The sequence below is a fragment of the Carassius gibelio genome, chromosome B6 (genome assembly GCF_023724105.1).
Source record: "Carassius gibelio isolate Cgi1373 ecotype wild population from Czech Republic chromosome B6, carGib1.2-hapl.c, whole genome shotgun sequence".
In the NCBI taxonomy this organism is placed as follows: Eukaryota; Metazoa; Chordata; class Actinopteri; order Cypriniformes; family Cyprinidae; genus Carassius; species Carassius gibelio.
The window spans coordinates 20,618,122-20,644,100 of NC_068401.1; the positions used below are offsets into that span (position 1 = coordinate 20,618,122).

A 25,979-nucleotide genomic window follows, 5' to 3' on the forward strand; every position below is an offset into this window, starting at 1 on the left:
ATACGCTATCACGGTACCCTAGGCTATTGTTGTTGTTGGCATCCTTTTTTTTTTTTTTTTTACAAAAACAACAGCACAAAATCTATAATGAAACATTGTATTGAAAGGCATGCCAAATAGTGCCATATACACAGTTTGAAATATAAAATCAAATGTAAAAGTACATCAAAGAGATCTACGTAATAGAAGTGACATAATGAGCTGACAAAAGAAAACATTTTCATTCTTTGTTTGACAAGTTTTTATAAATGCATTTAGAAACAAGTTGAAACACCAGAGCATGATTCTAAACTTGAATGAAGCTTAACAGTATGTTACTTACACTCTATATATTTAAAACACTAATAAATCAGCATTTTACACTGCAGACAAGTTTGTGTATTTTAAGAATTCTCTAAAGAAAACAATCTGTAACAGTATTATTGTATTCTTTTTCATAAACAGGCCCTATTACTGTGCCTGCTTCTGCAATTCTTAAAATCATTCTCAAATCAAATTTAAGTCCAAATGGATGAATAACATGTAGCAAACTACATTAAAAAACAAAATGATGTCAGCACCGATAGCCTCGTTGGCAGCATGCCGACATCGTGTCCCGAGTTCGAGTCCTGGCTCACAGACTTTTCCCAATCTTGTCTCCCTCTCTCTATCCCCCTTGCTTCCTGTCAAAATCTACACTGTCCTAGATAAAAAAGGCAAAAATTCCAAAAAGAAATAATAATTAAAAAAAAGTCTAAATGACTACCCTTATGAAACAAAAATATATTGCAGTATATTGGAAAATATCATGTAATATATTAAGCATACATTCTTATATATATTTATTTTTTCCAATATATTTCAATATATTAAAAGCGGCAATCATTTGTATATTTTGCAATATATTATATAATATATGTATCATCAATATATTATTAAATGTATTCAAACATATAAAATATTAGAAAACAAAAAGGGAAAATAATATATTACAATATATCACAATATAATTTAAGAAATATATTGATAAATATATTTTCCTTTCGTAAGGGTATGCTTTATAAAAACATTCATCCTGGTACAATCACTGATCCAAAGTTAACTGAATCCAGTATTGTTCCTAATTTAATGTCCATAACCTTGAAACAAACTGTTACTTGTTTACATCAACCAACTTTCCTATTATCAACATCATTGACCAGTAGTCAATGTTTTTTTTAATGTAATTATTATTTGAGGGATAGTCTATTTTGTTCTCATAATACTCATATTACTTCTTCAAGGAAACCCCTGGGTATAATATCCAGCATACATTTTCCAGCACTCAAGGAATTTATTACCTTATCCTGTTCAAAGTCAATGTTTTTCTTCACTGATAGGTGTGCTTGGTGAACTAGGCTTGGTTGGTGAGGTTTGGGGTGAAGACCCACTCTGGTAGGCTCTCAGGAGGACCTGGTGTTTAGTAGCTGACTCTGCACATCTGCGCTGATGTTCCTCCAGGAATTCTTTGAGCCGTGTGGTAGTGAAAGTCAAGGTCTGTCGACGCAGCTTCTTTAGATATGAGTCATGAAGCCATGAATGATTGAGGCAGTCCTTAATGGTGGGTCGACACCTGAGGAAATGGTCCATAAAATAAGTCAAGTTATGATATATACTATGTTTATTCTTCAGAACTAAGGACATAACAAAACAAACATAATATTTACTATGTCAATGTTGAATTTAAAAAGGGAAGTGCTTATTTACACATTTTTAACTTTTCAAACTTTGTTAAAAAATTGTTTTCAAATTGTTCCCGGAGCTGCACATTCTGGACATATTCATTTTTTTTTTTTTTTTTTACCCAGTCGAATTAACTCATCAGCTGGTTAGTAGAGTATTATATCATTTGGCCTGGGTGTGTCCAATAGGGAAAACATTCAAAATCGGGGTAGCCAACCCTACTCCTGGAGTACAGTTCCATCCCTGCTTCAGGAAGAATGGAAGTTCTGAGTAATCCTGAAGACACTGACTATTGTGTTTGAATAGGGTTAGAATAAAAATCTGCACAAAGTTAAGCCTCCAAGAGCTACCCCTAATCTAAAATGTGCAATGAAGTTGAACAGTCTGAAAACCCTTGTACTAAAGGGTTGTTCAACTGATACTCACCACGGATAGCCATTTAATGTCTTCTTTAAAAAAGTGGAGGCACTTTGGGAAACCTTTGGGTAGAGCTTAGTTGAGTCAAACTTTGCGGCATGGATTTTGTTCTCTGTCAATTTTGGGTCTTTGTCTTGGAAAGGAAGTCTACCGCTGAGCCTTCAGTTTAAAACAAAGTGACTTAAAATTAGATTACAATTAATAAATGATGTTATTTTAAAGAAAAATAGTATTAAGTAAAAGAAGCTCAAATACTGCATGTTCTAAACAGGAATGTTTATTTGTCTATTGCATGTTACTGCTTCTCTTAAAAATATACCACAATACAACAGTGAAGTTGGTTGCAATTTCTGTTTGATGCCAAATTTAATTATTTTATATACTGGACTTACATAATATAGGAAAGAACTCCCAAACTCCAGATGTCAGCTGGGGGTCCTACTAGATCCCCTTTCAGCAATTCTGGAGCTTGAAGAAAGCAGGAAACAGGTCATTTCGAGACATATCACATATCATGTCACATATCAAGACAGGAATATATATAATAAATCATTATACTGTACATAGAAATTTTACAGGTTAAGAATTCTATGTTGTGCATACCCATGTACTCCAGAGTCCCAAGTTCCCTGCTATACTTTTTGAGGGATAGGGGGTTAAACCTTTGAGCACTGCCAAAATCTATTATTTTAATAACATTGAGGTTGGTGACTATGATGTTGTCTTGCTTAATGTCCAGATGAAGAATCCGGCAGTTGTGGAGATATTCTAAACCCTGAAGAATCTGGACAATGAAACCCACTACATCATCTTCAGAGTAACAAAATCTGGAAGAGAAAACAAGAGTCATCTGAGAACACTGAACTTCATTTTCACAGCCCAGTTAAAATATAATAGATAATCTATCACATCTTGACTATACTGGGCCAATACATACCTTTCAATGAGACTATACAGGATCTCTTTGCCTGTGCAGTACTCTGTTATGAGTACAAGGTAGCGAGGTGTGATAAAGGCTTCATGTAGGGCCATGATTCTTTCACAACGGAGGGACTTGAGGATCTCATACTCCTTTATGACCGCCTGCTTGTCCTGCTGATCATAGGGAATAATCTTTGCTATAAACATCTTGCCTGTTGAGTTTTCTCGGCAATCCCTTATCACTCCAAAACGTCCCCTGTCAAAAAATGAATGAGTTGTGTGAAAATGCTTGTATAACTGATTTGTGAACTATATAATTAGATGGAAAATTATTAACTACAATGAATAAATAAATAAAGGAATAACAAATATAGGAATTCATTTATTTTCTCACCTGGCTTTCTCATCCAAAAAGCTGTATGGTTTCTGAGGAACTCCTTGCCTCAAAGTGGTCTCAGTTTTGGTGGAGGATACCACTCTTTCCATAATTGTCTCTGGTGTGGGTGAGCTCGCTCCTTCTCCTATTGGACTGATACTGCTGACCAAGATCACAGAAGGAGAGACAGGGGTGGGAGCAACTGAACAAGTGGCTGTAACATATGAAGGGACAGGGGAAACCGATCTGTCTATTGAAGGTGGAGCTGTGTATGACCTTGCAGGTACTGTCTGGGTTTGGGTAACAGGGTGAACCATGTTGATAGTGCTTGTTGGCTTGGGGTAAACAAGAGGAGGGATTGACATCTTTGGGCATAAGTGAGAAATGGGCATCTCAGAGGAAGTATTTGAGATGCCATCAGACTGTGCAGGAATAGGACTAATGGACTGACTAACACTTGGTTCTTCTGATGTAGAAGCAGATGTAGTCACAGCAGCAATAGAAAAAGGAGACGAGGGGTGTGTCTTCATTTCAGCAGGCTGAGAGAGCAGTGGCACTGCAGAACCGAAGTTATGTACACATAAATGCATTTCCTTAATCCAGAAAAGTATAATGAATTCACATATCCAAACTTAATATTACAGCTGAACTGCATGCATAATACCTTCAACGTTAATTTTCACTCCCTTTGAAACATTACTGTATGGACCTTGGCCAGCTTTATTTACACATGCTACACGGAATTGGATGGTGGAACCAGTTAGAAATACAGAGGAATTGTAGAAACAATCAGTCACGCCTGTAGCTTCAGTTACCCACTTATCATCACCTACAGATAAAAATGTGAAATTTTAAATCACTGCACACAACGAATGGAAAGGAGAACACTTATTTGATAACAATATTTAACACTGAAGAACATGATAAATAAGTAAATGCCATATGTCATACCATCACATTTTCTCTCAAGTGTGTACGTGCAAGGAACTTTGGAGTCTGATGGTTTCCATTGCACCAGAGCAGTGTTATTATATATCTGTGGAATCTCTGGAGTTCCTGGTCGTTTTGGAACACCTTAAAATGTGATATAAACACAAAATATGGATCATAAAATAACTTGAAAGATAATTATATACAGTAATAAACGAAATGTGAGAACACCCAAACATCTGCTTGGCATTAATGCTATACTGAATAATAAGCAACCTTCTAATGCTTACAGGCTATGGACAGTATACAGGAAGTAGTAGCAGAGGCCAGGTTATTAGAGGCGACACATTCATATATTCCTGCATCCTTCTTAGAGGTCTTCATGATCATCAAAAGTTGCCTTCCATCTGGGCAGGCCATTAAGCTCATTTTGTCATTAATCTCCAAAGGTTTCTTATCTATGAGTACAGGAGAAAGGTTAATTGGTGGAACACTACTGTTTTTGTAATTAAAAGAAAACAAATAAATGAAAAAAAGACCTTTTATCCATAATATTTTTGGCTCAGGACTGCCAGCTGGAAGACAACTAAGAGTCACTGGATTTCCTTCAAGAAGAACATGGTCCTTTAGTGTAATATGGAAAACTGGAGGAAAATCTGAAATTAAAAAAAAAGATGAAAAATGATAAACTGTTAATTGGAGTTGCTGATGAAAACTGTGGCAGTTGTTCAAAATGACACTTGACATATCAGAAGTAGAATTATTTTTAAAAAATTGTTTGTTTTACCTTCTTTCTGAATTTGAGGTGCATTTGATTTTGATGGTGTCCTGTCTCTCTTGCCTCTGGACAAACCCCATCTGTCCCACCTATTTCTGATGTCACTTTCAGGAGCTGTCAACAATGAATTACTTTAATGTCGTTTTGTTATGAATGTCTTCATCATTTGCATACAAGTTCCAAGGTTTAACTTGCAGTACACTAGCTACAGTATGGTATACTCAGTAACAACTTACATGCTTAGTAATAAGTGTTGGAATAGTTTTCTATCATTAAAAAAAGAAAGAAACAAACAATTTATTGCAAAAAAAAACAAAAAAAAAACGCAATAATACATACTCTGAGAGGATTGTATAGAGTGTGAACTAGAAGAGGAGATCAATGTCTCTTTGGATGATGTAGAAGCAGTTTTTGAGGGAACTTGGTTCTCTGGATTTTTCACACTCTTGTGAATGATCCCATCAGATTGAGAGCGCCGATGGCGAGAGAACAAAGGTGTTTTCTGTTCCTCATTTTTAACCTCATTCTCTCCCTCACTCTTGTCAGACTGACCTTGTTTTCCTAATGAAAATCCAGATACTTTTGACTCAAACTTTTTTCGGAGTGCCAGAACTGGCGAATCACTGATTTTCTTTATGTCTTGCCTCTCTTCTTTTAGAGTTTCTTCATCACTGTGGGGTTTAGTTTCCCTATCCTTAGTGTCTTTTGACTTGCTATGCACTCTATCAAATATTCCTGAAACATTCGATTCAAATTTACGTCGGACTGCAAGGACAGGTGATTCAGCAACCTTCTTACAATTTTTTTTTTTATTTTCTTTCTCTGTATCCATAGTGTTATCAGTGCTTCCTATCTCAACTTCTTTTTTGTCTAGGGACTTGCTACGTCCTATTGCCCAGGTAACACAACGTCTGTTAGCTACAGAATCTGAGGTTTCCTCTTTCCATTTTTTTGATTGCAGTTTGGCACGCATAGAGAATCTTCCAATAAATCCTAGGCCAGGTTCCTTCTCCACCTCCCTGAGGTCTTGGACAGATTTGGATTTTTCCTTTAATCCTCTAGGTCCAAACTCCAACGGGGCACCTACAGGGCGAGGTCGATAAACCTCTTCATTTGATTTCTGTGGGAGAACAGGTGAGTTTTCTTCAGACTTGGTCCTTGTCAATCGTTTTAGACCATGTGTCAAAGATGATTCCCTCTTCTTAAACCTTGCTTCAAAAATTTCCTCTGAATCAATATCTTTAATATCAGTTCTAAGAGATGGGTGATATGCAGAGGAAGCAGAAGCATAAACAACTGGATGTCCAGTGCTAGGTTGAATATCTGGCTCTGAGATTTTCAAGATAGGGGTGGGTGACACTGCAACAGATGATTCCTTTTTGCCATTTACCTGCAATTTACTGGAATAATTTGAAGATATGTCATGTGGAAGTATATCGAGAGAAGATTCAGTACTTTTATTTATCTTTCCTGGCACACAGTCTTCAGAGAGCATGTGCTCTTCCATCTTCTCTACCTTCTTATCACTGTCATCTACTATAGATGCAGGCTGATATGTATTCATACTTTGGATGGCACCAATAGCCTCTTCCTTAGATGCCTGTTTATTTTCTATGTCTGGAGTTGGTGGTTTGGAAGAAATTTCTCTTGGAAACACAGGCTTTGGGCCATCCTTTGTTTGTTCTGAGAGAGGAGATGTGGCTTCCAACAAGTTATGGTCCCCAGACAAAATGGAGGGAATCTCTAGTGGGGCTCCAGATCTTCTATGTAGTGAAATTGACTCAGAGTTTCCATCCCTTAAAGAAGACCTCTTCCTAATATTTGGAGAGGTATCCTCATGGCAGTCAGAGGAGAATGCCCGAGGAACTTCTGAAGCATTTAACTTGGCACGTCTAAAGTTACGATCCAAAGAAGCAGTTCGTCTCTCATTATCAACACCCAGTGTCTCAAGAAGGGGGCCGCGAAGACCACTCATGTTCTTGTCAACAGTGCCTCCTCTTAGCAACCTCTGCCGCATAAGATCCAGTTTTAGAGCATAATCTTCCTTGCTAAGCCTCCCTGTATTTGGACTATTGTTCTTGTATGGCAGCTCCATGGAAACTGCCTTTTGCATGTGCTTTTGGCCATCTTCTGTAATATTGTTCATATTATCATCTTCAGATGTGATCTGTAGAAGAAGAGCACTATCAGCAGAACTCCCTCTTCGCATTAGCGCTCTTCTGGATTTACCTGCTACCTGACCAGCTTCTACACTCGAACCCATTTGGAAGGATTCTTTCAAGTTCACAGTCCTTTCTTCAATCTCCAGTTGGTCTACATCCCTCTGTCCATCAGCTGTGTGACATTCTGTGATGCCTTCCAGACGATTAATGTGTTTTTGGTAGGACTCATCGGATCCTCTAATGACATCAACATCATCCTCATGGATCTCAGTCAGTGACATCCTTGATCCAGAGAACATCATTGTTTGAGGCATAGGGATGAAAGGAAGTTCATCGATGTCCTCATCTGAATCGGAGGATGATGATGGAGGTGGGGAACCACCTTTAAGGTTTCTGGGCACAGCAAGGGACACATGACTTGAAGAGTCATCCAGCAACTCTGATATGGATCTCATCACCATTTTAGATTTGTATCTAATCAGCGAACACTGAAACAGCAATAAAAAAAAAGTTAAGAAATTAACAGTAATTTATTTTATTATTAATTTATAATTAATTATAATTTTTTAATATATAGGTTTTTAAATCGCTTACCTGCCATTTGCGTCGGGCTAACACTTGCTTATGTAATGTTGTGTTGATACTCTTTCCCTTTACCAGTGACTAAGGCAAAAATGTCAATTAGATTACTATTAAAACATTTCAAGCCAACAACATCTCTGCACATATATAGTGACCCAGAAGGTAGGTGTTAAAGTTACCAGGTGCTAAAATGATTAATTAAAGGGAGCCAGAGGATTTTTTTAAATTGCATTAAGCAGTACTGCACCCTGTTTGATATTCCATCTTACCTTGAACCAAGGATGAAGAAGACATTCTGTGGCATCAGGTCTCCTGAAGTACAAATGTTTGAACAAATTTAAGACTGCATAACTCCATGACAATTACAACAGTCAGACATATTTACCTTGGAGACTGTGGTGCAATAAACACTTACAGTTTGCTTGCTACAAGGAGCTTTATGATGAATCCTTTTGCTTCTCTGCAAAGGTCTTTGAACATGCTCTCCTCAAAGGCAACATTATAGTTCCTGATGTTCAGCAAAGTGTCACGATCATTTTCCCCAGCAAATGGAGAAACTCCTGTTAGGCTGTAAATTATATGAATGAAAAAGACATGGTACATAATTTCACATCTAGCATTATTTGCAAAACTCTAACAGTGGTACAGTACAAATTGGTAACACTTTATTTTGATACGTAGTCCACTTTAGACATTCTATTAAGTATAAATAACTTAGCAATAACAGTTACTTTGTCAACTACCAGTCATTAGAGCAATTGTAGATGGTCTGTTAAATGACATTAAGTGATTAAGACATTAAGTCTAAAGTCCGACTAAGTCTAAGTCTAAAGAATTCTAATTCTTTAATGATAGTTAATGGACATGCAATTGAAAACATATAGTTAGTAGAATGTATAAACTGGACTATCGAAATAAAGTGTAACCTACAAATATACATACCATAAGTAAGTGATGACACCCACTGGCCTGTGGAGAGAAAGATACTGTAGTTTTAGCAAATAAAGAGAATGAAACTTAACCATCTGTCAGAAAGGCAAGTATAGCGTTGGTCTTTTACCAAATATCTGTAGATTTAGAGATGGGTGACTGGTTTATAATCTCAGGAGCAATAAATTCTGGTGTCCCGTATTTGCAGTACAGTTCTTCATTTGGTTTGACTTTTAAAGCATTGCCAAAATCACAAATACGAATGTGGTCACTTTTTTGGTCTGCCATGAGGATGTTTTCAGGCTGAAAGACACACATACTGTATGGTTACACAACCCTGAAATGTTAAAAACTTTAATTTGCAATGATTAGCAAAGGATTAAGTAAATGGTACAATTTTATCTGTTGACCTTTATATCAAGGTGAATTATGTCATTCTGGTGAAGATAGATGATACCCTCTAGTAGCTGCTTTATGATAGACCGAACCTGTAAACAGAACATGAGCATCAATTCTGTGGATTATGTTAATCTGCCAGTAATTCACTGACTTTGTTTTTTCATAATGCAGCAGCAAATAATATTTACAGAATACACAGTTAAAACACCAACCTCAGATTCTAAGATGGTTGTTCTTTTTGTTATTCTTTCCAAAAGCTCTTCGTGGCACCTTTATAATCATTTAAAGATAATAACATAAGCAAACATCTTTTGTAACAGCTTTAGTAGGGATAATTAATCAGAGGGAAAGGATACAGTTCAGTAATAATGACCAGTACACGCCTCTTTTCAAATGCATCATAGAAGTGGATGATCTTCTCATGGTCTAACTCTGACAGCAGGGTCATCTCTCTCAGAGCACAAGCTTTTGTATTTGCCCGTAATGAAATGAATTTTGCTGCAAATATTTGCCCATTTGTCTGTGTCACTCGCTTGATGTATGAAAAAGCCCCTCTGTGAGCAGGAACAGTACAGACTTGTCAGATCCAAATATATATATAATATATAATAATGAACATAATAAATAAAGTATTAACAGAACTATCCTTTTGGCAGGGTGTCCGACCTGTTAATTTCTTTGTGTATGTCGTAGTAATCAGTCAGTCTACGCATCCTCCGTAGAATTGTGCCTTCATCTTCCATTTGCTCTTCCTCCTCCTCCACATTTTTGGCTGTGAAATTGTAAGTACACCCACACACATTTACTTTGCTATCTGAATGGGCACATTCCATAGACTTGTAAATAACATTCCCCTTAACTTTAAACATAAGTTCTTCTGGGTGAATTCATCTAAGCTAAGACATATTCAAACTAATCTGCATTACTTACCAGTATGAACAGTAAGCTCAGCTTTACAGGACACTGACCCAGCCTGGTTCTTTGCAGTGCAAGTGTAGACCCCTTCATCCTCTAGCTGAGCATTGAGAACCACAAGCGAGCACTCTCTGTCATCATACACAAAGGTAAAATGACTACTCTCTGTCAGAAGGACATTGTCCTGAAAGTCAAATTTCACAAATGAGTGGAATCACCAAGGACAGAATAAAAACTGTTCAGTGAACTATCAGTTAGCATGAGAATCAAAAGTGCAATCTGACCTTGTACCAAAGAATATCAGGGTCAGGTTTCCCATCTACAACCACAGCAAAACGGGATGTTTCCCCCACACACACATTCAAGTCCTCCATGATGGTCTCAAATGAAGGAGGCACTGAAATGTACAGGAAAAAACAACAACAGAGCATTTTAAAATAGAACACTTAAAGCAGGATCAATACAGACACTTAATACTCAAGTGTAAAGAAAAAAATATATAAACTCTGTCTTTGATTTTATTTTATTAGTTATTGAGTCATGTCACGAGTTTTAAGTCACATGAACATGTTACTGTTTGATGTTACTGATGTTTTTGATGTTTCATTACTCCAATGAGTTTATTATATTACTTTAACCCTACCTTTATATCCCATATTCTAATGGCATCACACAAAAGGTTATATTAAAAGGTTATGTTATTGGAATTGTAATATTGGATTATACATCAATATTGTTGATCAACGTTTTGATTATCGCTTGGTACACTAAGTGGGCATATCTCTTCAGATTAAACTACTAGGGTTGATCATGTGCGGAGCTCCATATATATGTGACTCTGGACCACAAAACCAGTCTTAAGTTGCTGGCGTATATTTTTAGCAATAGGCAAAAAAATAAAATAAAATAAAATAAAAATAAAAAAACCTTGTATGGGTCAAAATGATTGATTTTTCTTTTATGCCAAACCATTAGGATATTAAGTAAAGAGCGTGTCCCATGAAGATATTTTGTCAATTTCATACCATAAATATATGAAAACGTAATGTTTGATTAGTAATATGCATTGCTAAGAATTAATTTTACTAATATGCATTGCTAAGAATTAATTTGGACACATTTAAAGGTGATAGAAAACATTTTTATATATTTTTTTTTTTTGCACCCTCAGATTCCAGATTTTCAAATAGTTGTATCTCGGCCAAATATTGTCATATACTAATAAATCATACATCAATGGAAAGCTTATTTTTTGTTTATATTTAAAGTATCCAGGTTCTCTCTCTCTCTCACACACACACACACACACACACACACATATATATATATATATATATATATATATATATATATATATATATATATATATATATATATATATCAACTATTCCTTTAATAAGACACCTGGTTGAACGTACTGGAAGGTTTTTGCTACTACAGTACTACCACATAATCACACATACTAAATAATACTCCCCCACTTACCTTACTTTTACTGCTGTAAGCAGTGTCGCTGATGTGCACCTAATATTTCTGAGTTTAAAAGAAATGTGTGGCCAGAAAAAGGGCATTCACCTGCCATTGCCACCTGCAGAGTGCAGAGGTCACTGCCATACTGGTTGTTTGCCATGAAGATCAGCTGACCTACATCCGTGCTTTTCACTTTGGCAATGTGTAGGGCATGCTGGTCATCATCAGGCATGGTCATCTCTAATGCACCAGGTTTGTTGAGAAGCATCACTCCCCTTCTGGTAAACAATGACTTATTTAATATCCACAATTTATATTGCAGTTTCAATGTTTGGTTAACATTTCACACAAACCTTTTCCATGTGCCTGTTGCTTGGACATGATTAAGGGTTATTGTGATGGTGACAGGCTGGTTTTCAACCACATACACAATATCAGGCTTGTCCAGAATGACTGGTGCTTTGTGTAAATACTGTCCTGTGATATGAAAAAATAATAATAATAATAATAATAATAATAATTTAATAAATTATTTCAACAAGTCTACATGTAATGTGCATTCATCAGGCAATGACACAGCCAGCATTTCACAAGCAAAAAGGTTTATGTGGGTTTGCTTTGGCCTGCTGAGATGGTTTACAGTGAAGTAAATGACAGCTGCAGTCATTAAAAGTGCAAAACAGCAAAAGACACATGTGTCATCAAGGTTATAATCAGTATACATGTCACCAGAAAGTAATAAATATCACCACATTTATCTGCTGTGAGTACAGACAGAATTCAAGCACAAATCTTCTCAATACCTCTGTCACAGAGCTGGACCAGGTCAGTGGGCTGGGAGGGTTTGCTGGATGCTTTTCCAGTAGTATTAAGGACTCTGAAGGAATAACACACTCCTTTAGAAAGAGAGGTGACAGTGTAAGAGGTGTCTTTGAGGCTGGAGGCAATGGTTGTCCACTGGGTGGAGCCTAGAGCTTGTTGTTGAACAATGTACATAAGTGAAGCAGGATCTGAAATGAACAAAAGACATGGAAAATGCTAGAAGGAAGAGCAGGGAAAGATAAATGAGACAGAGGTAAAACTAATACTAAAAATATAATTATATTTCAGCATTTCTGCTGTAAATTTAATTTGTTATAAAGCTTCTATATCAAAGGTGATAGAAATGTGACTTCTTTGGAACTTAGGGATAAACTGTGTGCTATTAAGGAGGAATTCTGATCATCAGGAATATGTAAACAATGTAAATAACAAAGGAAAGTTACATTTTATATTTATATATTTTTTATTTTATTGTTTTGAAATAATATTGCTAATAATTATAATTACTCACAAAATGTATCCTACACTTGGATGGAAAACACAGAGTACTACAACTATTCCTGTAGATGAGCCGTTGAGCCGTAAACATCTGGCACACTGTATCCAATAGCTACACTATTCTACATGGATTTAAACATAGGAAATTCACAAACATTACATACATATTTATAGACATTGAAATGTTTTCTTTGATATACACACATATAATTTCTCTCATGTAGAAAAAAAAAACTGGTTTAAAGACACCATGAAATTAAAATTGACATTTCTTATTTCTTAAGGGACACTGCAGTGTTTATTTTAAATTGTATATCAATGTAAATCTTCTTTATTTATTTTTATTATTAATGTGCCCTAATAATCCTTCACCAAGAACATTAACTTCTCCTCCCCCTTACAATATCATCTCTTCTCTAAAGTTGTAATGTGGAGTCAGAGACATTTGGATCCATGTGCAATGTTTATTAAGAACTCGTAGTGACAACAGGCAGGCTTCAGACAACAGCGTCAGCAATGGTTATGAGAGGGGTACTTTCCTCAGCGACCTCCTCCTGGTCCCTCTCTCCTCCAGGACCACCGGTGGGCTTAAGCAGGGAAGACACGAAAAGTGGGTGAGATACGGTAACTGGCAGGTAATGCTAAACGAAATGAAACTGGGGTTATTTCCCGGATGATTTTGTAATGACCCATGTATCTGGGATTGAGCTTCTTGCAGGACTGCCGGAATCGAAGATCTCTGGTGGAAAGCCAGACCCACTGACCAGAAGTGAACCGAGGGCCAGATCTGCGGTGATGATCCGCCTTTTCCTTGGCCCTGCGGACCCAACGTCCTTGGCACGTTGAAGGTGGACATGGGCTCTGTTCCAAGTCTCCTCGCTCCTTCTCATCCAGTCGTCAACTGCGGGGAGCTCCGAGGGCTCACCCGACCAGGGAAACAAGGGTGCTTGGAAACCCAGAACACATTGGAAGGGAGTAGCTAGTTGGCAGAAGGTAACGACTCCAGTCTGCCTGATTATTGTGACAGTAGGTGCGGAGGAAGCCTGCTCGCTTGAAGATGTCCACGTGAGACGTTGGCTCTTTCCCTGTAACAGAGAGGTGAGAGGTGCAGCTACCACACTGAAATTTCTGATAAAGCAACGATAGAAGTTTGCAAACCCTAGGAAGCATTGGAGCTCCTTGATTGTGGATGGTCTAGGCCAATCTAACACCGCCTCTACCTTCTTCTCATCCATGGCTACCCCCTCTGCACTGATAATGTACTCCAGAAAGGAAATTTGTGTCTGGTGAAACTCACATTTCTGTAGCTTGGGCATTGAGTTGATGCTGAATGAGTTTGACATGGGCTTCCATGGATTCGGAGTATATCAAGATGGTGTCGATGTAGACGATCACACATTAGTTAAGCATATCATGCAAGACATCGTTAATGAAGGCCTGGAACACAGAAGGACTGTTGGGAAGCCCGAACGGCATAACCCGGTACTTGTAGTTGTTGGATGTTGTAGAGAAGGCTGTCTTCCACTCATCCCCCTTGCAAATGTTTAGTTTAGTGAAGTACCGGGCATTGCGAAGCTGCTCCAGGACCGACGGAACCAGAGGTAGCAGATAACGGAACTTCACACTGATCTCGTTGAGTGCCCAATAATTGATACAAGGCCGAAGGCCTCCATCCTTCTTTTTGACGAAGAAGAACCCCACTGAAGCTGGTGACTTGGATGGCGTAATGAAGCACTTGGCCAACTCCTCCTCTATATACTCCCTCATGGTTAGTGACTCAGGTTGCGAGAGAGGAAAGATTCTGCTCTTGGGAGGAGTGGAACCTGGGATGAGGTCAATGTCACAGTCAACGGGTCGATGAGGTGCAAGCTTGGAAGCCTTGGTTTTGCTGAAGGCTTCAACTAAGTCCTGATATTTGATAGGCGAGCCTGATATGTCAGAACAGTTGCGCTCCTCCTCCTGGGTATGAGTGGATGGCAGAGTTGTAAGGAGGCAGTGGTCTTGAAAGGATTGAGACCACTGAACAATTTCCTGGGTTGACCATGATATGCGTGGGTTATGTCTTTCCAGCCAGGGTAGCCCTAGAATGATGGGATTCCGAGGTGAGTAAATGGCAAACAGTCAAATGGTTTCGGTGTGGAGAGCTCCAATTTTAAGGTTGATATCTGGCGTGATGTATTCAATTTTTCCCTAAGACCAGCAGACGACCATCTAGTGCTGCCACTGCCACCCGGGATTCAAATGAAAGGAGAGGGATGTCTTGAGTTTCAGCGAACAAGATATCAATGAAATTTCCCGCAGCCCCAGAGTTTATCATGGCATCGGTATCAACTCTCCTCCCCTCATTGTTAATGACCACTGGTACCCAAAAGAATGAAGGTGGGTACTCATCTCTGTGGAATTCTGGCGAGAGGGTCTGATGGGAAAGGAGACTCTTAGATGACCGGCCTGCCCACAGTACAGACACAGATGTTGGCGAATGCATCTCTGGCACCAATCTGCATGGGCTCTGGCTCGGGGAGTCCTTGAGCGACCGGCCGGCCTGGTGAATGTCGACGAGTGTGTCGGGAGCGTATCAGATTATCCAGACGAATAGAAAGATCCATTAATTGATCCAGAGTCCTTCCCTCCTCTCTGCAGGCTAGCTCTGACTGTAGATCATGGTTGAGCCCTTTGCCGTAGAAGAGCCGTAGCGGTTCGTCCCTCCAGCCCGTTTGAGCAACGAGGGTGCAGAAGGCCAAGGTATATTCGGCAGCGGTGCTGCGACCCTGACATAGCACAATTAACTCCTCTCCTCTCCAAAACTGGCGAATGAAATGGTCATAAATGGGGAAAGACATGTGATTACCTTGCCAGATCGCTGTTGCCCATTCCAGCTCTCTTCCGGTCAACAGTGAGCAGATGAACGCCACCCGACTCTCATCCATAGAGTAAGAGAGGGGTTGCTGGTTGATGCAGATGTAGCATTGCATTCGGAAGCCTTGCACTTGCTTGGGGAACCATCATATTTTTCTGGAAGTTAGAGACGGATGCCATGAGATGCGTTAGTCGAAACGGTAGTGTTGAGCGTGGCGTCTGGTGTTGAACTCACTGCTGGGGCAGTCACATGGAGAGTCTGTTGCATCTTTACTAGCTCCTCTGTGAGAGAGGTGAGTCTCTGTAGCTGTTGTTGATATGTGACCAGCACGGAGGCCTGAGCAGAAACCTCGGAGGATAACTCTGAGAACATCGCTGAATCCTGAGGTGGCGAAAGACTTCTGTAACGTGGAGTCAGAGACATTCGGATCCATGTGCAATGTTTATTAAGAACTTGTAGTGATAACAGGAAGGCTTCAGACAGCAGTGTCAGCGATATCAGAAACAATCAAAGACAGGGTCGATTACCAGGCTTGAATCGGGGCAGGCGGCAGACAGTAGACAAGTCGAGGGCAGAGCAAAGGGTCAGTAAGGCAGGCGGTAGAGAATTGTCAGGATCAGAAAAGTTCAAGGTAATACACGGAAAGGCAGGCAGGGATAAATGCTCAGAAATGTCAGACAGGCAAAACAAGACTTTGCACTGTGTGTGTGTGTGTTTGGCTGCAGCTTAAATAGGGCATGGAATGAGGAACACCTGGTGGTGATTAGTCCGAGGTACGGGGCCACTGGGTAATGTAGTCCATAAGAATGTCAGTATTCCAGTGAAGGTGCCCTCCGGTCGCTGTCGGAGAGAGCCACAGAGGCCTGAGCCTTAACAAAAGTCATGTCCACCAGTGCAAGGGCTAGACAATAATCTCTCCTACCCAACTGCCTATCACTAACATGAGGTCTTAGCGACAGAGTACTGCAGGGACAACTTACTTTTGTAAACCTGCAAATGAGCTAGAATTTTAGCACCTCCTCATCCACAATACCGTTTTTCACTCACTTTTACAGTCTCACAGTTTGTAATAATTCTCTTTCAAACTATTCTCACTCAGACTTTCAGGAAAAGGGTGATTCTAACTTCTGCGCTGGCCTACAGAAATGTGTCATCACTGCAGGACTGCATAAGCAACTGGCAATGACAAAATCAAGTGACGTCCTACCACATTCTCCCTAGTTGTCAATTAAGTATAACTGATTATAAAACATGATAAACTAACTTTACACAAAATCTAAAGCAGCTGTTTTCAGATATATGAGATATAAAAATTGTCCAGAGCAGTGGGCCCCCAGGACCAGGACTAAAAAACACAGATTTGAAGGAGCTCTCAAACCAGTTCAGTTAAAGACAAAAAAATATATACCTATGGTTGGATCTAGGTTTTTTGGTATTTTCCAGCTCAGTGAGACTGTTCTCCCAGTTACAGATTCAATTACTGGAGGACCATCAGGTGGCTCAGGAAGGCTAACTGTCAAGAAACTACAATGTTAGTGAGACCGACACATGGGATGTCACAATACTAATATATAATACAGAAAGTTCAGCCTTACCTGCAACATATAAATGAGCATAGCAGACAGCCTTTCCCACTTTATTGGAGATTACACATTTATACACACCACTGTGGCCATTACACACAGAATTAATGACCAGACTGTGAACATCCCTGTCTAGAAAAAGTACATGATAGGATATAATTAAAGACAATATGTATTTGGGAGACAATAAAAGCAGAAAACCTATAAGAACCTCACAATTAGAAGTCAATATAGCCTTATTAAACTAAAGGTGGGCCATTAACATCCTTTAAAATGTTTTGTGGACTTACACTGTATCATCTTTCTGTCATCAGAGCTTTCTATCTTCGTGCCATTGTGGTACCAAATGATTTTGGGATATGGCAGGCCTGTCACCCTACACTTCAATACTGCTTCTTTCCCTTCTATCACTTCCAGGTCACTGAGGGGTTTTATGAAGTCTGGCATTGTCCTGTGTTCCACCTCTCCCTCAAACACCTCAGGCTCCTCAGGGATTGATGGCATCTTCTCTAACCTTGACCTGAAGAGGGAAAAACAAACAAATATACGAGTCAGAAAAGGGGTAAAAGTAAGAGTAAATTAACAATATATATATATATATATATATATATATATATATATATATATATATATATATATATATATATATAGAATTATTTTTTTGTTGTTTGTTTGTTTGTTTGTTTAGACATTGTTAAGAAGAGTTTGTCTTCTTACATGTGAGTAGATATGGCTTGTCGTGGTTCCTGTACATATAGTTCAGCTGAGCTTTCTGCTTCTCCATGAACATTTCGAGCAAATACTGTGTACAGTCCCTCACTCTCCTTGTTAATGTGAGTGATGAACAGAGAGTATCGCCCATTTACTCTGAGAATGCGAATATTATCACTCTCCACAACAGGTTGCTCTAGGACACGAAGAATGTATATTCAATCAGTGTTGAAAAACATCTCATATTCCATAGAAATGACTAAAACAAAGTTATTTCAGGGAAATAAAAACATTATTATTATTATTGTCTTACCACAATGAGTCCAGTTTACTTCAGGTGGGGGAGATCCACTGACTTTACAATCAAATTGTGCAGAACGGCCCTCGGTAGCCTCCAGTGCCTCCAGTTTCCGTGTAAAGAGTGGCTCCTTAGATGGAATCACCAGAAGATTAGCAGTGCAAATGAGCTCTTCTGTACCATACAAACAAGAACAAGAACCACAGTTAATATCAATTAATTGGAAGCAAATAAGCATTACTAAGAAGCAATATTAACATAAAATTAAAGAATAGGCATGCTAATATTGATGCATTAATGATGCAAGATTGAGCTATGCTCAGTTTTTGATTGTAGTTACGACTCCTACCTTTAGCTGAACTGATTTTGCAAGAATAACTTCCACTGTCATCTTCGTGTGCAGATTTGAACAGAAGACTGCATCGGTGCCCATCAAATTGCATCTTACAATCAAATAGTGCTGGCTGTATCAGCTTCCCATTGGCCAGCCAATCAACTTCCACAGTCTGTGGCCCAGTTATGAAACATTCAATTAAGGCCATCTCTCCCGCCTTGACTTTCACATCCTGCATTGGTCTGGTAATTGTCAGAGATGACTCAGCAAGAGCTGCTTGGCAGAAAAGAACAGTTACAAGTTGTGTACCATCCAAAGTTTATGCCTTAATTTAAAATAGAATTACTTGCAGAAATATCTACATGTAAAGTTTTGCTATTCATATATAAAAGCTGGACTAAAGAAAGAAAACAAACAAACAGTAAAATGCAAATAAGGGAATCTGTTGGTCACTAATCAAATGTAAGCAAATTTTGACCATGTTATTTTTTTTTAAATAAAACCCTCTAAAAAATTAATTGTTAAAAATGTATCTCTATAAATGTAATCAGTGCAAAACCTTCTATTTGAAACTCTCTCTCATAATGAGTGAGAGAGAGATGTTTGGTGACCTTCATCATTGGAAAATTCAGTGCCATTATTAATACTGTGTGTTTTTATAAACTCTTGGCATTATCTTAATATTATCGTTATCATCACTATCATCATTATCATCAATATTAGCATTATTTTAATTCAGATATTATTTAAATTGTGACCAACAAAATATATTGATAAATGTTTTTCAATTTGTTGGTCTTCTGCAATGTAACTAGACAATAAGTCAAAAAAAAAAAAAAAAGAAATCTGTTGTAACATTACTTCACTAATCAGCCACTAATTAGTTATTATTAGTGCTGTCAAATGTTAAATCGCGATTAAAGTTTTTTTTTTTTTTTACATAATATATGTATGTGTGCTGTATATATGTATTATATATAATTATATTATATATAAATACACACAAATGCATGTATATATTTCAGAATTTTTTTATATATTAAATATATTTATTTATAATATAAGTTATATGAATATAAGTAGACATGCAAATACATGCATGTATTTATATATACATAATAAATATACACAAAACACACACATATATTATGCAAACAAAACCTTTTATTTTCTATGTGATTAATCATGACTAATCACTTGACAGCACTAGTTATTATTAATTATGCAAATTGATAGTGGCATCTAGTTGTTAAAGTTGGTATGACATGGTAATTGTAAGCTTGCGGAAGCCCCATTCTTCCTGAAGGAGGTTTCAGAAGCACTTACACATATGGACAACCGTTTAGGTGCATATAGAAGATTAGAGGTGATTGTAACTCTCTTCGAAAATAGCCAGGGGCAAGGCCTCAGGATTACATGGAAGTCAGCTGTCCTGAACTCTATGAATGAATCGTTGACCGAAAATGTCGCACAGCTTGTGACAGCTCGTCGGCTGCCTGTTTGTGCAGACCAGGAATGTGAATGGAACAAAGCAACCTCAGATTTTTCTGACTCCAGAGGAGGAGGTGGTGGGCGAGTTGTCACATCCGATGGGAGCTTAGACCACCTTGTCAGTATATATACGTAACGGTTGCAGTGTTGTCCATGAGGACCAATACAATACTTGCTTCGTAAGCACCTTTTGAGATGGATCACGGCAAGGTGCACTGCCAGCAACTGTAGGCAATTGATGTGCCATTGCAGTTGGGGGCTCGTCAAAACCCCAGACATTGCAAGTACGTAGAACTTGGCCCCCCAGCTGGTGGCAGAGGTATCTGTGTAAACCACAGCATGCCTGGAGACCTGCTCTATTGGCACTTTTGCTGGAGAAATTCAAGGTCTGACCACAGAGTGAAAGTTTGGCGGCAGACTGGTGTGACTCAGACACGGTAAGTGCCATGTAGCTACGCCCACCTCAGGACTCGGTCATGGAGCCATTGTTAAAGTGGTCTCATATGAAGAAACCCCAGTGGCGTGACTGCTGCTGCATCTGCCATATGCCCCAGAAGCCTATAAAACTGTTTCAGTGGGACCTCTGTCCTGCCCTTGAACATATTCAGGCAGTTTAACACCAACTGAGCACGTTCTTGCATGATGCATGCTCAACCGAATCCAACTCCATACTGAGAAAAGTGATTCTCTCCAAGGAGAGTTTGCTTTTTTCCCACTTGACCCGAAGGCCCAACCTGCTGAGGTGCGAAAGCACCAAGTCCTTGTGTGCACACAACTGATCCTGAGACTGAGCTAGTATGAGCCAGTCATTGAGGTTGTCGAAAATGTGAATGCCCTGTTCTCTCTGAGGAACAAGGGCTACTTCCGCAGCTTTCATGAAGACACAGAGCAACAGGGACAGTCCAGAGGGTAGGACCTCATGCTGATATGCTCATCCTTTGGACGCGGACCCAAGCAATGGTCTGAGGTGTGGAAGGATTGACCAGCTCTATTGCATCCTTCACCAATAGGACTGCAATCTCTGCATGCAAGACAGGAACATCAGCCACCTTCACTGATGTGAGGTGCATCCTTGTTTCTCTGGGATGCCCATCCCAAGGCCTCTCACTCTTCTGCTCACCACCAGGTTGACCGGGGCCTGGACGGGCAGAGTGGCCTGCCTATGCCCAGCTCCATGGCACTGCTTGCTTGAGGCTGCTGTGGATGCGGCACAGGAGCAGGGGTGGATGCAAGGGGCCGCCCTCGGTGACAAGCAGGCTGGGGCACTGCGAACAGTGGATGGACTGGTGGGCCAAGTTCTCAACTATGTTGCCAAAAAGGATGATCTGGGGCACAAGGACCCCGAGGAACTGAACTTTGTCGGTGTCCCTCATGTTGACCAGACCCAACCAGAAGTGATGCTCCTTCAACCAGTGTGGACATCGCATGACCCACAGAGCTTGCTGTGACCCTGCGATGCTTGAAGTGCGAGATCAGTTGTGGTTCAAAGCTCTTTTAGAAATCCTGGATCATGACCACCCTCGTGCAGGTCACTCGTTGCTTTAGCCTGAAGAATTTGCAGTAGTGCCGTAGAGTGTAAGGCAGAGGCAGCTTCTCCACAGACCATATAAGAATTGCCGGACAGGCCAGGCGAGTACCTATGAGAGTGTCCGACTGAAAGGGAACCTATGAGAGTGACCGACTGAAAAGGAACTTATTTTCTCAGTAGAGAAAAATATTTTTAAGTAGGAAAAAATAAGACCAAATAATTCAGAAAAAATTAAGAAAATATTTGCATAGGAAAAGATAAATACTGAACAAAAAATAAATAAAAAATATGAGGAAATAACTTTCAGAAGGTGCCAAGACTTCCAAATCAGTGCCTCCAAACACTAAGAAATCCTGAGATTTGTAATGTAGTTGAACTTTTTATGCAAATTGTTGTTGTGAAGGGCTGCTTGATTACATCAGGTTGTTTCCCTTACTAACAAAAAAAACATTCCTTTAAGCCGCCATTATATCATGTCATTAAATTGCAATCAACATCAGCACAATAAAACACGTTGTGGTAATGAATGTCAGTAATCTGATTCGACTTTCACAGTTCATTAGTGCACTTGGGTTTAATTTCCAAAAAATGTTTATGTTGTCATGGCAGTGTAATGCTTAGCAACAGAATAGACAAACTGCATTCGATCTTGGCCAATGAACAAACACAGATGGCTCTGAACAAGATTTCGAAGTGACCACAGCTGGGGAGATAATACATTTACCTTGTGGACTCTGATCTAATCAAAGTTTTTCCACTTAGGAAAGGCAGTGTCCCAAGCGCAGAACAAACACTGTGACTTAATGGAAAATTCCAGGAACATTCCTTTGTTGAAATTTGTCACACAATTGCTTCTAGGTTAAACAATTCTCAAAAAAAAAAAAAAAAAAAAAAAAAAACCCTGTAAAAGCCATTGTTTTGTTTTGTTTTTTTCTTTGAGGATAAATGTAATTGTTGGTAGATTTGTTGATACTTTTTACCTGGTTTCCCATGACTTTAACTTCATATGCTTGATGTTGCTCTATTATGTCTTCTCAGTACAAGCAATATTTCAAGTTAAAAATAAAAATGTTTTTTTCAAAGACAAGCTGAAAGACACTGATCAATTTATTTATGGATGAAAAGAAAAGCCAGTGAGTTGTTTTTGTCACTGTAAGCCTGAAACATACTAAGTGCAAGTCTGAGACAGACACTTCTAGCTATGCAAGCTTGTTTTCACTTGTTGCTGTGTTCCAAAATGTGACTGTAATAATTATGTTGCTGTACAATTTATGTTACTTGCTAGAGTGGTTATTTTTTAAGCAAAGTCTATGGTCAAAATCTACATTTTTTTGTCACCCACAGAATGGTACAATAAACATCCAACCTCATTAGAAACATGTAGATTCATGCTGGTTCATAGACAGTTTCAAAATACATAGTAATGCTTTTTAATTATTTTAAATCTATCAAAATTCTGTATTATTCAAAATGACATGGTGGCCAGTCACACATGGATGCATAATCACAGATGGCGAGATGGAGGAAGGTGCATAAATTAGTTATCAAACATGATCTTAAGGAAAACATCCTAATGTTTATCTAAACTATATTTTATCAGTGGTTAGTTTTCAAGTCAATTAAAAACAATAATCTTAACCATTACAATAAAACAAGGCTGCCATTACATGAAGTAACAAGGAGCACTATAAATGTGTGGTGTACTTCGTGGCCTAAAAAGGAAACACTTACTAGGTTTTTCCACTATAGCCAAAGATAGCAGAAGTACTCAGAAATACAGTTTTAGGATTGCTAGCCAGTAATGTTTCACTATTAGTTTGGTTCAGAAAAATTGCTTACATTTATTCTTTGTTGATTATACACATATTTGTTAGTTAAGTAATGATAACTGCCTTGCATGAATGTAATGTGTTTATCTATTATTTATTTTGCAATCAAAATGAAAATAATTATTGCTGCTCTTTGGTGATACTTAATGTTACTTTAATTAGCCTAACTTTAAATTAATGTTGAAAAGGTTTTATGCTGATATTGTCCCAACCTAGGTTGTTTACAAACCTTTGAAGGTCATTGTACATGCAACATGCATTTATGTAACCATATTGCTATTATGAAGCTCTTCTAAATGAAACAATACAAACAGCAGCAAGACTCATTTGTTGCCTAAAAAATTTAATTTTCACGTAAACAGATTTTAAATGTTACTAAATGTTAAGGTGTTATTTATTGGAAAAAGTGTTACCTCTGTTTCTCCTGGTTATTTTTCCTTCATGTTTGTTAACTTCATTTTGACCTTTCTCTGCTTTATGTGCCTCTTCATCCACAGGCTTATTTTCAACCACAATTGTAGGTATGGCCATTTTAGGCGATGAGTCTTTTTTCTCCTCCCTTTCCTTAAATGACTTTGGGCGCACGGAAATGGAATCATACAACCTTGGAGGTTTTTGGGGTGCTTGCACCAAACCTCCTTGCATTAGGGGTTGAGAAGGTGGTATTTCTGCAAGTGATTTTGGTAATTTGCTGGACATATTTGTCCTTGGCACCATTGGTGAACATTGTCCTGGTATTTTACTGAAAGTGACCTTCTCACTGATGACCTGCCTGTCCATCAGCTGCCTGGGCTTAGAATGTTTCCTCCACTGGTTTTCTGTAATATCAGGAGGTGATTTCCTTTCAGGTTGTTTTGATTCATCTGCCAGTTTCTTTTTCTGTAGTTGTTGTGATTCCTCCTTTGGCAAGGCTGACCATCTTTCTTTTGAGTCTGGTAAATCCTTTGAATAAGTAGTCTCTTCAACTTTTTGAATGACCTGGGCTGGAACTGAATCAGTGTTTTCAGTGGACTGCTTGTCAGTCTGTGTGAGTTGATCCATTGAAAAGGCTTTCTTGATATTGGACTTTCCAACAAGTCTTTTTATTCTGTGAAGCTCTTCTGAGAGTTTACTTTGAAAATTTTTCTGTACATAGGTTGTTTGTTCATCCAGAGAGGATGCTTTTTTCTTGAAGAAAGACCTCTTGAGTGCCACATCACTCTTGGAATTGTCTTGGAGCTTACCTGATTTACTCCTAATGTCCTCAGGATTGCAGGATGATGTTCGATTGAAGCCCCAAGATAGTCTTGATGAAGACAACTTTGGTATGTTACTGCTGTGTCTTTGTTCCTCAAAAGCTCTCACTTTGTCTAAGATTTTGGAACTTGCCTGTGATGCTTTTGGAGTTTGGCAGGAGTATTTCTCTTGGTAACCACTGCTTTGAGATGGAGCTGAGCTTGTGAGTTTAACAGGTAGCTCAGCTCCATTTATGGAGGCATTGGTGCCACTGTGGGCAGTTGTTGGATCAGTTATTGGCTCTTCATCACTTAGGGTAATGGGACCTTGAGCATTTTGGAATGGCTGGGTTTGGACAAATGGAGATTTTTCCCTTTTTATAAAGTCCAACTGGTCCCTGAAATGAGGGTGATGGTGGAAAATGTTGCGTTATGACAAAAAATAAAAACAGTAAAATGGCAAAATGGGTGATTTTTGTTAATAATGCATTTTGCACAGTGAACAAAAGCAAAATGGTCAAACATAGTTATCCAATAAAACATGCATTAGAAAACATACCACGTTAAGAGATGTAAAATATTGGAGAGAAATAAATCTAAATGAGACTGCCATGAGAATACAAATGTCACATACAAAGGCATACAAAAGGTTTGAAAGTAAAAAAGCCATATCAAAAAAAATAATGCAAGAGGAGTCAAAGGGAAGTAGGAATAATAGAAAAAAGTGAAAAAAATAAATAAATAAAAAAAAAAGCAACAAAAAAAAAAACATAATGTGACATGACATGGCAGACATAAGTCCACAATAAATGAAGAATAGGGTAACGAAAACTATTTTTTAAATATTTCTTTAGACCTGTTATCTAAATTTAATGCATTTATTTTGTGCCACCTAATTCTAGTTACTTTATGCCTTTTCATATCCAGAGTGCCAGCACTCATTCTTGAAAACTGTAAATGGAAAAGGTCCTTCTTCGATAGAGGCTCAAAACACTGCCATAATAGTCACTGGCTAAGGACATACTCTCCTCTGACCCCAATGCCACGTAGTACACACTTAATTGTGAGGCCCGTACAAGAGCTTCAATCCCCAGGTGTCTGACTGGAGGACTCTCAACACACCCAGCATTTGCTTGCCTGCTAGGTGACAAGGGATCCTGAAGACCAGGTGCTCTAGAGCCCAGGGTTTGCATCTCCCTCTCCACTACTGGACCATCACCTGGGATATGGGAA

General features: G+C 38.6%; 1 protein-coding gene across 1 annotated transcript; it reads right to left on the reverse strand.

Moving 5' to 3' along the window:
- Positions 1–83: 83 nt before the first annotated feature.
- On the reverse strand, positions 84–25,241 carry spega (striated muscle enriched protein kinase a). Its single transcript, XM_052559351.1, has 34 exons — positions 23,946–25,241; positions 18,700–18,957; positions 18,366–18,524; positions 18,059–18,248; positions 17,632–17,861; positions 17,354–17,473; positions 17,167–17,271; positions 12,385–12,591; positions 11,935–12,058; positions 11,687–11,859; positions 10,396–10,508; positions 10,127–10,295; positions 9,863–9,968; positions 9,553–9,750; positions 9,409–9,466; positions 9,208–9,285; positions 8,928–9,100; positions 8,810–8,836; positions 8,283–8,435; positions 8,137–8,179; positions 7,880–7,948; positions 5,463–7,773; positions 5,133–5,237; positions 4,885–5,001; positions 4,636–4,803; positions 4,367–4,489; positions 4,080–4,244; positions 3,434–3,971; positions 3,056–3,295; positions 2,722–2,945; positions 2,511–2,586; positions 2,128–2,277; positions 1,320–1,591; positions 84–682 (listed from the first exon to the last, which is right to left on the reverse strand). The coding sequence occupies exons 1-33, from the start codon at positions 24,571–24,573 to the stop codon at positions 1,336–1,338; spliced, it is 7,854 nt and encodes a 2,617-aa protein (XP_052415311.1). The 5' UTR covers positions 24,574–25,241; the 3' UTR covers positions 84–682; positions 1,320–1,335.
- Positions 25,242–25,979: the final 738 nt, after the last annotated feature.

Coding starts and splice junctions, on each gene's coding strand:
- spega (XM_052559351.1), bottom strand. CDS start 24,573: ATGGATCAACTCACACAGACTGACAAGCAGTCCACTGAAAACACTGAT. Junction 7,949..8,136: donor TTCTTCATCCTTGGTTCAAG/GTAAGATGGAAT, acceptor TTTTTGCCTTAG/TCACTGGTAAAGGGAAAGAG. Junction 4,804..4,884: donor AAAAATATTATGGATAAAAG/GTCTTTTTTTCA, acceptor CTGTACTCATAG/ATAAGAAACCTTTGGAGATT.